The sequence below is a fragment of the Adiantum capillus-veneris genome, chromosome 7 (assembly GCF_014529385.1).
Source record: "Adiantum capillus-veneris isolate H3 chromosome 7, ASM1452938v2, whole genome shotgun sequence".
NCBI lineage: Eukaryota > Viridiplantae > Streptophyta > Polypodiopsida > Polypodiales > Pteridaceae > Adiantum > Adiantum capillus-veneris.
Genome location: NC_140937.1, coordinates 86,340,470 through 86,350,612, shown reverse-complemented (window position 1 = coordinate 86,350,612; position 10,143 = coordinate 86,340,470). Strand labels below are relative to the sequence as shown.

Here is a 10,143-nt window from a genome sequence, read left to right as displayed (position 1 = left end):
CTCAGTAGGTGCACTTCTCCACTGCCTGCACATATACTTTGTGCTCTTCTTGAAAGGCTGGCTTAATGCACTTCTTAGTGTGATCCACCATATTTGTCTCCCAATGAAACTTGCAAGACCTCTCTTTCTCCTCCACCTTATTATTTGGACCACCAAAGTAGACTGTGCGCACTACAATCCAATTTTGTTGAGCCTCATCTGACATGAAACCTCTAAATTGAGGAAGTGGAAAACCATTTTGCACCATTTGGTTGTTTAACATTTTCCAAAATTGAACCTGAGCATGGTGATCTTGCACCTTAAACTCACAAGTTGCGATTGTGAGCAACTCACGTACATGTGGATCATATACATGGGCTCCCATTGTGCACCACCCCTTCACCCGATGCACATGATCAAAATGCACCCATTGGCCCTCCAATGAGCCACTTGCTTGCATTCGATTAACAAGGTCCACTCCTGAACCTGGACACTTAGATGACATCTTAAACACATGTGGCTGGCTATCATCACCAAGTTGATCAGGAAAAAGAACACTTTGGATAAATGGATATATGCATCTTTGTTTCAGTCTCAAAATAGCATCCAGCCCACTGTCCCCTTGAAGAAAATATTTTCTAGCAGCCTGGATGGACCTTCTGATTCGAGCTTTTTGAGGGATGGGAGTAATTCGATCTAGCACTTTGTGCAAGTAACCCTCTAAAGAAGTCTTGTGAGAAGCACCATCCTCATGAATCAACAGCTCCATGATCAAGTCCCTTGTGACTGAGACTTCAATTTGCTTGCATGTGCTAGAAGGCTCAATGGTTTCCCGTGTGAACACCTTATTGTGAACAACCTCCTCCACCCGTTTTGATAACCCCTTTGCCACTGGATGATTATGAAAGCCCATGTGTATGGCACATCTTGTTGTGCCATCTCTATCTCGAGGGATACAGTAGTATATGAATGCTTGACAAGTTTTGATACATTTTGGTGATTCACCACAGTGCTTACAAAGAAGAACTCCATTTTCTTTGTTCAATGGTCCAACAGGTGGCGCAAATTGAAGCTTGCCTTTCCACTGAGTCTCATTCACTGCTCCAAACATATCTACACAAGCACAATCAATGTTATAACACCTTAAGTGTCCACAACACCTACTTATTCTCACTATTCCTTTAAAGGCATCAACAGAGCTGGTCTTGTATGTTCTCCAAACATGTCCATCAAGCCTTTTCTCCATGCCTTTCATGTTAGAACCATCTTTGCAAGGTGGAAGCTCAAACAAACAGTAGCCATCATATTCAAGCGGAAGCTCATCAAGTTTTTGACTAACTTGTGCTGAATAAAGAGCAACATGAAGAGAGATAAACAGTGGAAGCTTCTGAAGACTTGAAAGAATTCTAATCTCTTTTTCTACTAATTTTTGTACTTGTCGCTTTTCTAGCTTGTAAACACCTCCATTGTTATCATGAAGCTTATACCCATGACTTCCATCCTCTAATGAAACTATAGAAAGAGATACAACTACATCATCTATAGAAGTTGCTTCAGATAGAATAATGTCTTGGTCTGCAAGTTGAAAATACTCCTTTAGAGCAGTGAGACTAATATCACACATCTCTGTGTCATATCTAATTGAGAGAACTCTTTCTTCATATGTAATAAGAACTGAGTGAGGCATTGTAAGAGTGAAGCATCCAGAGACAAATGCAGAGCTCAGGACAAGATAGGTTCGCTTTTAATATCCAAAGCCAGATCCATAGAAATCATTTTCTTGAGCCTTGAGAAAATATCGAGAAAAAGGTTGGCATTAGTAATAAATGGGATGGCATTTAAAAAGTTCATGCAATCATCTATTTGATAGGGACGGAGCAGGATCTGTTCGTGCAATCATCTATTTGATAAAAGAACACAATCCACAAGGAAAGTAAAAGCTTTTGTCACAATTTACGAGGAAAGTAGCTTTTGATTTATGTTCACTTAAATTTTAAAACATTTCCTTTTGGTCTATGCTCATTAAAGTTTTAAAGCATTTTTTGTGAATATCAATTTTAATTTTTAACTAATTTTGATTTTTAAATAATATTGTGTAGAAGTCACGCTCTTGGCAAAAGCTCACCATTTTTGGTTGTAGCTAAATAAAGAACTGAACTTTGTTTTTGCACTCTCCAAGAACTGCTCACAGGGGCTCTCCAAGAACTGCTCACACAGGGGTCTGTGTTATTGCATTTGGAGATGCTATTCTAACAAGGCCGGTGAGGAGAAATGAATCATTTTGTTTTCATCTGCTCACCAAGGGTTTCATTGTTGCATTTGGAAAAGCAAATCTCAGAGCATCGGTGAGAGAGGGGACTTTATTTTGCTCACCAAGGGTTTTGTGCTTACATTTGGAAACGCTTTCATGGCAGTGCTAGTGAGACATGAGTGTGGAGTTAAAGGCTTTGAAATTTGAGGTTTTGAGGTTTTGAGTCCTCACCACAGCTTTGAGGTTTGCGTTTGGAAACGCAACTTGGAGAAGCTAATTGAGGAGAGAAGATGTGGACAGATTTTCGCTCAAGGGTTTGACGTTTCACTCAACAAGGCTTTAACGTTTCACTCATCAAGCTGTGAAAATTTCACTCACCAAGGCTTTGACGTTTGCGTTTGGAAACGCAACTTGGAGAAGCCAGGTGAGGAGAAGCTTTGGAAACGCCAGGTGAGGAGAAGGTGTGAAAAAATCTCTGGCAGTTCGCAAACTTCCGCCTATTCGCAGTTCAAGATTTTCGCATTTCGCTGATTTTCGCAGTCAAGCAGTTCGCAGATTTCGCAGTTTAGCAATTTGCAGATTTTCACAGTCCATCAGATTTGTGCAGTCCAGCAGTTTTTCGCAGATTTCTGCAGTTCGCAGAATTTTACAGTCCAGCAGTTTGCAGATTTTCACAGCTTGTAGATTTTTGTAGTTCGCTGATTTTTACAGCTCGCAGATTTTTGCAGTTTGCAGATTTTTCAACAGTTTAGCAAATCTTCGCAGTCCCAAGCAGTTCCAAGTCCGCAGGTAAAATCTATTTAATGGTTAGGCTAAATGAGAGAGAAGAGAGAGAGAAAGAGAGAGAGAGGAGAGGATGGGATCATTAAAAATGAAATGACTTGGGCAATGACTTGGTGGGAGTCGGCGCTTGGGATACATGGTCCCTCTAACTGCCCTCCATTGCATTGCTTATTATGAGAATGGCTTATTATGACAATGGCTGTCGAGTCCCTTTTGCCCTTTTGCTTATCGACCCGCAACAATAATTGAGAGAGAGGGAGGAGATTACTTTGTTTTGTCGGTTGTCCTCTCAGTGACCAAAGGCAAGGGAGCATGGCTCTAAGTTAATCTTTTGTATTTTGTACATGCAACTTTACTGCACTTTATCCTTTTCTAAGCTATGGTGTCCAAAGTAGCCAAAAGTTTCTCGCAACAAATTGTGTGCTCACCATGGGGTTGCATCTTGCGTTTCCAAACGCAAGTTTGAAGCCTCTGGTGAAGCAATGAATTCATTTATTTTGCTCAAAAAATGACATCAGTGAGAAAGATCTCAAGCAATGTGGTTTCAACTCAAAGCTTATGATTGCAGGTTCGCAATGGGAAAATCTGCAAAGAGGAAGACAACAAAGTCAACATCCGCCGAGCAAAGTCCCAAAAAAAGTTTAAAGAAGAAACTGGATTTTGTATCAATTGAAGCTGAAGAGATTGATGTTGACACAAACCCTTTACCTCAACCAACAAATGTCATGCAGGACAAAGATATAAACTCTGAAGTTATAGAGGATGATGATGAAGATGGAAACAATGCTCTTATAGCAAGTAATATCCAGCTGGCTGCAGGTGGTGATGTTATTGGTCGTTGCAGGGTATTGCCAGCTGATAGGTGTCCTCGCATACCTCTATGCAGGTTACTGCCACATGCCAAAGTAAGAGGTCTCCGAAAAGATGTAAGTTCACTTAAAATTGCATTTGCTACAGAGAACTATATGCCAGAGAAGGGAACATTTTTTGTCTCCACTTGTCTTTGCAATGGGGAAGAAACCTTGGTAACAGATATCATTAAGGCTTCTTGGGATCCTATGTGGCTGGAAGCAGATATGGAGTTTGAAAAAGAGGTATCCTTAAAAAGAGAGCTAAAATTTATGTCAAAGAAAATGTTTTATGTGTGGGAGGGGAATCACAGGACAAAGGCTTGGATGGAAGTTATAACCGAACTTTTTAAAGAGGATAAATCAAGACATGTGAGAGTTATCTGTACTCTCATAGATCCAAGGAAGGTTCCAGAGATATCCCTTCTTGCTTCTTTGCAACGCATGAACGTGTAAGTTACTTTTTTTTTGTAATTTTGATTGTGCATTGTTCTCTCAAAGGTTTAATTAATAACTTATCATATCCTTCTTAAATGAGCATGCAGTGATTAAACCATTGCTTCGAGATGTGCTAATTAACACCAACAACATATGTGGGAGTGATACAAAAGAGTATATTGAGTCTCTAAAAGAGGAGGAGAATAAGTTAGTCAAAGGTTGCAGAAGCAAAGAGTCATGGTTTCCATTTTCGAGAGGTTACTTGGCAAGGCTTGTGTTTCAGGTACTTAATTAAACTTTTTTTGTATAGATAGATTTGGTATATGAAATTATAACTTTTATTTGTAAGCTATGTAAAGGTTGAATATAACAAGGAAGTTGCATCGGCAACGGAAACAATTGAAAGAACTATGCTAGAAGAACAAAGGGAGGATATGTTACGAAAGGAGAAGTCAAAGATTCAGAAACGAATTTCGGATAGAATTGGCAAGGTGTGTTTATTTTCACAAAACAAGTAATTGAGTTTATATTTCATTTTGAGAATTTAGGTATATATAATTAAACTTCTGTCAGGTTTTACTTTGCATACATCCCAAACTGGGTGAGCAATGGAAAAAGACATTGTTTGATTTGCAATTTGAGGGTAAAGATTCATATGTGACATCGTAGAAACTTAGAATGCTTGCAACTTCTGATTTACAATCTGAAAAAAGAGTTAGAATTTTGAAACTATTAGAAGCTCCAAGATTTACAAGGGAGCAATACTTGATACCTACAAGAGAAGCTGATTTTAAAGGGTAAGTCAATTTATCATTTAGAAGTATTGGAAGACATTGGTATGTCTAAATACTAAATTCATGTTTTTGCATGTTAATTTGTGACAGTTGGTTGGTGAGAGAAATCTTTTTGGATAGGGTTGAAAGCGTGGCCATGTCCTTACTTGAATCTTCACTTGAAAGCATGGAGGAGCCACCGACAATGCCACTAGACCCTACTTTAAGAAAGTACTTTGATGGAGTGAAGTTGGAAACCCATAAGTATATGTTTCAAATGTTGAGAAGTAGAGATGCAAGAGGGGATCTCAAATCAAGAAAAAGTGGTAATGAGACGAAGGAGAATAAGTCCATGGAACTTGAAAAAGCGGCACAACGTGTTGTTTTTAGGTAAATTGAATTCTCTTTGCTTTGATTGTTTTTTATGTCCATTGATGTGAATGTTTTTTTTTAATATATGTGTCTATTTTAGGTTTTTTAAACACCTTGTTGTCAAGAAGTTGCTTGGTGAAATACCAAGTGTTTGCAAGGCATGGTGTAAAGTGGGTGACTCTCCTCTATGCATGTTTCCTTCTACCATGCAAGGATTGAGTAAATGGGAGATAGAAAACTGTCCATGGTGGATAGAATTTCCTTCGGGGAATCGTTTGGAGGAGGAGATTGATATGTATGAATTGCATGATGGTAAGAGATCCACAGCTTCTACGGCTCCTTTGGACAAAGAGGCTACAAAGAAAGCATCAAAGAAAGACATCACTAGCAAATCAAGAGGTTAGTCTTTTCTCCTAAATACAACCATTTGATACAAGTGTTACAAGCTTTTGGGTTCTCTTTGAATGTGTGTCATTTTATGGGTTTTCTCTATATTAGGTTATGGTGAGAAAGACATTCATACTCAAGAGATTGCAGAAATTCTTGTAGAAAGTGATAATGTATTAGGTGAGTTTTTTTATATAAAAAGCATGATATCTTTGTGTGCTCTTTTGATTTCCTAAAGAGTATTTATGTGTGTGTGTGTGTGTAACTTGCAGAAGACTCAACTCTTGCAAAGGAATTTGTGACATATATTCACAATGGGCCATCAAAGATAGAATCTTATAGAGACACATGTTTTGAATCTATTTTTGGATGTTGTGTTGGTGACTATATTGAAATGGGTAGAGATTTTGAGAAAGGAAGAAAGAATGAGGCATATGGGAAGATGCATGAGTTTTTTAGCTTCCATGCTTATAAAGACCATCATTATCATCATGGAGGGAAAAAAGTGAAATGGACAGCAGGACTTGTTTTGATAGACTTTCCCACAAGTATGGTAGGAATAGATGTTGGTGAGGAGGTTCCTTTGTGGGATATGTTGACAGAGGCTCATGTACGCTATGGTATCTCCATAGGGGCTGCTAGTCTTGCTGATGATGGTTGGTTGGTCATGATTAGCCCATTGGATGGTAATCCTACTTACATTGAATTTTTCTTAAAAGATTTTATTTTTGTTCTTTTCTTTTTTGAAAATTTTGTGGTTGAAACTTGTAGGTCCTTGCCTCACTTGGATTGAAAAGTATGCATATTGTCAAGGTCTAGTCGTGGCAAGAAGAGTGGTGATGGGAAGAAAAATACCATATGGAGGTTGCAAACAAGGAGAAAACACTCGCAGTGTGAGTAATTGCATAACAATTGATAATACCAAGCTCTAAAAGTAATGGTTTGATGATTTAGTACTAATACTTTTCTATTGTGATGTGCATGATAGGTACGATGCAGCATACTCATATTTGCTCATCGAATGGGTTACTATCCAACTTTGTATTTTGAGGATAGTAAAGCTCTTTTCAAAGGTAAGGCATTGCAAAGTGATGATGATTTTTGGGCTCATTACATGCCTGAAAGTAAGAAGACACAACATCCACAATCCTCTAGATTGATTCGTGGAGCAGTTCAAAAGAGTATGAGCTTCATGGCTTGTGTCCTACGCACTTGTTGTTCTCCAGGGGTTTAGTGATTGACATGGGTTGTGGTACGGCACCACTATCACATGCAGCCATGATATTGGGATATACATGCTTTGCTTTTGACAATGATGCATCAATCATCAAGGATTTGGTGGAACCTATTAAGCTATCAAGTGAGAAGAGGCCAATTGCATCAAAGGAAAAAGAACGTACAAGAGGAGTGGAGGAGTTTGTGGTCAAACCGCTTGGAAATCCTTTTTTGATGGATGACTAGTAAGTTTTACATTGGGTGTCTCTTAGACCTATGCTACTTACTTTGGATGCTTACTTGCATGGATATTTGACTTATAAGTAACCTCTTGGTACTTTTTTTATTTAGTTTTTAGTCTTGAGATGGTGGATTGTGTGCCATAGACATGATGATGTTCTTTGTGGCCTTCTTTTGAAGTTAGCTAGTCCTTTTATAATGTAGTTAGTAGCTATAGTATAAATGATTGATTTTTAGTCAATGCTCTTTCTTTATGTATGTTTGTTTATCAATGTGTATGTCATGAAAAGTTACTTTTTTCTTTGTGCCTTTGTTAAACTTCAAGATAGGTATCATTGTGGATATTGATTGTTATTGGTGGGAACACTTTCCCAGTACGCTTCCTTTTTATGTAGAGCTAGAGGCACAAAGAATGGCGGAAAATGACTCATTTGATGATGATTTTGTTGCTACTCCAAGGAGGGAAAGAAGAAAGTGTGATTTTGTTGATGATGAGTGTGAGGAGGATAAATAATTGTACAACTTGAAAACATTTATCTGGATGTTTACTTTGATAGCATCTTATTGTAGTGCTCGCTAATTATGCTTTGATTTCAAAGGGTATGTAAGGTGTTATTATCGATTTTGAAAAACCAATTGTTGTCTCTTATGAATGGTAACCATGTGTTTGTGGATGAAGCAATTTATGTAAAGTGTGGTTGTTAATATGGAGAGTGTGGTTGTTAATATGTCCTTCTCAAGCAATACGTCTACTTTGGTGTCTTTTCCATAGTATGGTCTCTTTGGTCTTAAATCTTTGTGTTTTTTTTTACATTAGAATCATGCTTTCTATTCTAATCTCTTTGGTTTTTCATCAGTTTCTCTTTGTTGTTTAGTTTGTTTGTTACACACACTCTCTCTAGTCATGATCTACATATGAGAACTATGAGCGGATTATTTGTGTGTCTCTATAGAAGATTGTAATTATAATCCTTCTGATGTCAGAAATATTTTTGTTTATGGTTTAATGACAAAAAAGTCATGGATATTTATTCCTTAAACATATGGCAAGCATGGTAAGTAGTAAACATATGGTAAGTACTAACTTAAGGAGAAAATAGAGATAAATTTATTCTAGAATTAAAAATGCTCAGTAAATTCCCTACATAATGTTGAGGAATGATAAAAATAAAGTTAAGCGTAGTCGAGTATTACTAGGATTTCAGCTACAAGATATCTCCAACTCATTTGTCTCGCTCGCTTTGTATCCCTCGCTCGCTTTTCAAGGCTCGTTAAATGGTAGCACCCCAACCAAGGAGGGGTTGGAAAAGGGGTTCTATAGAGAGAAAATCACTTTTTGCCTAAGAACTACTTTTGGGGGAGCTCTGGATAGCAAAAAAAGATTTTTCGAAATTTTTTTTAAAATTTTGAATTTTAGGGTTTTTGGGTGCACGTGTTGACTTTTTGAGGTCAAAAAATGCTTTTTTGACCATAAAACAGTTTTAGTGGGGTTTTAAGAGATGAAATTTGAGTTTTGAAAATTTTGAAAATTTTCAAATTTTTGGGATTTTTTCATAACCGGATCAAAAAGGAGGGAAGTTGGAGGTTCCATATGCCCCCCCCCCCCGCTCCCCCCCCACCCACCCACCCCACCTTCTCACTAGGTAAGAGCCCATTTAAGAAGTGTAAGACTACTTTGTCCCCCTACATTTTTTAGGGCATAGAGTGTGTCCACCACCCTCTTGTCATTGGCTGGCCTCTAATTAACCTTAATCCCAAAGGGCCACTAGAGGGTTCATATTTTTCCTAATGATATCGCTCAACCTCTTGCACTTCGGCAAGGCTTCTACCATCGGGTAATATGACCTCGGAGAGAAATAACTCTGAAGAGTCAGGAGATGCAGTGAATGAAGTATTCACGTGCACATTCTCTAAGGGCATAGGGTCTATGTTGGTCATGAATGGAGACTTTACTTCCCCACCCCCCTCATTTACATCATTAGCTCCATGTTCGGAGCGAGTGGCTCTACTAAAGGTTTCCTTCAAGCGGCTAAGTACGCTCAGTCCGGATCGTGGGCCAATGGCATGCATGTCTTGGCTCGAGCTATCGGGATTAGGCATTGGGAAACCCTCCATGACATCGTAGTCAGAGGAAGAGTCACTAGCCGCTATGTTCGGGTCTTGGTTTGTACTACCTTGGGTCCCCGCCGAGGGCCTGGAACCTAAGGTAGGTGGATATTGAGAATTTGCGTAAGTCGAAATTCTCTCTAGTTGCTCCATCTCTGGCACATGGCCAAAGCACAGATGCATGTTCCTTTGACACCCTACAAGCGTCGGCAAATAGCCTCGAAGGTTAACCGCTTACTTTTTTAGGCGTCCGTTTTTACTCGTTTTCTTTTTTTTAATATTTTTTAATGATCGGTTTTTTTAATTAAAGTGTGTGATAGCTCAAAACGAGCGTATCAATCAAAGGGTCATGGTGTGCTTTACAGCACAACGTTCGGTCACGTGAATCTTCGTTGGTCCTCAAAAAAGTCAATTTTTAGCTACGTGTGAAGGTAAAATACGTAATTTTAAAGGGCGATTGAGGCCTAAGCCTAAGCGTGAGCTTGGGCTTGGGTATGGGAGATATTCCCGATCCCAGTCCTATCTTTAATTTTTTTATTTTTTTATTTTGGGATAAGGTCGCCTCGGCGTGTGCGCGAGCATACACACACACACTCTACCTACCTACTTACAACTAATACACCTACTGTTACACACTAACACACTTCATTAGCTCTCACGGATCTACTTTCTACTTACTGTACATTACATTACACAGAACTAACAACCTTAATACTAAGATCTTATCACAGAGAAAACACAGTAACCTTCC

At 38.6% G+C, this 10,143-nt stretch overlaps 1 protein-coding gene and 1 pseudogene across 1 annotated transcript; both read left to right on the top strand.

Moving 5' to 3' along the window:
- Positions 1–2,405: 2,405 nt before the first annotated feature.
- LOC147454165 (uncharacterized) lies at positions 2,406–6,658 on the top strand (the record flags this gene model as incomplete). Its single annotated transcript, XM_086517014.1, is given in 16 exon segments — positions 2,406–2,438; positions 2,531–2,680; positions 2,771–2,889; positions 2,942–3,019; positions 3,582–3,832; positions 3,971–4,313; positions 4,363–4,506; positions 4,706–4,790; positions 4,873–4,900; positions 5,036–5,096; positions 5,184–5,336; positions 5,413–5,462; positions 5,545–5,618; positions 5,762–5,843; positions 5,943–6,011; positions 6,603–6,658. Coding segments are annotated over 16 exon segments (1,776 nt in total), but the record flags the coding sequence as incomplete, so codon positions are not given.
- Positions 6,659–6,670: 12 nt separating this feature from the next.
- On the top strand, positions 6,671–7,800 carry LOC147454164 (uncharacterized; annotated as a pseudogene).
- Positions 7,801–10,143: the final 2,343 nt, after the last annotated feature.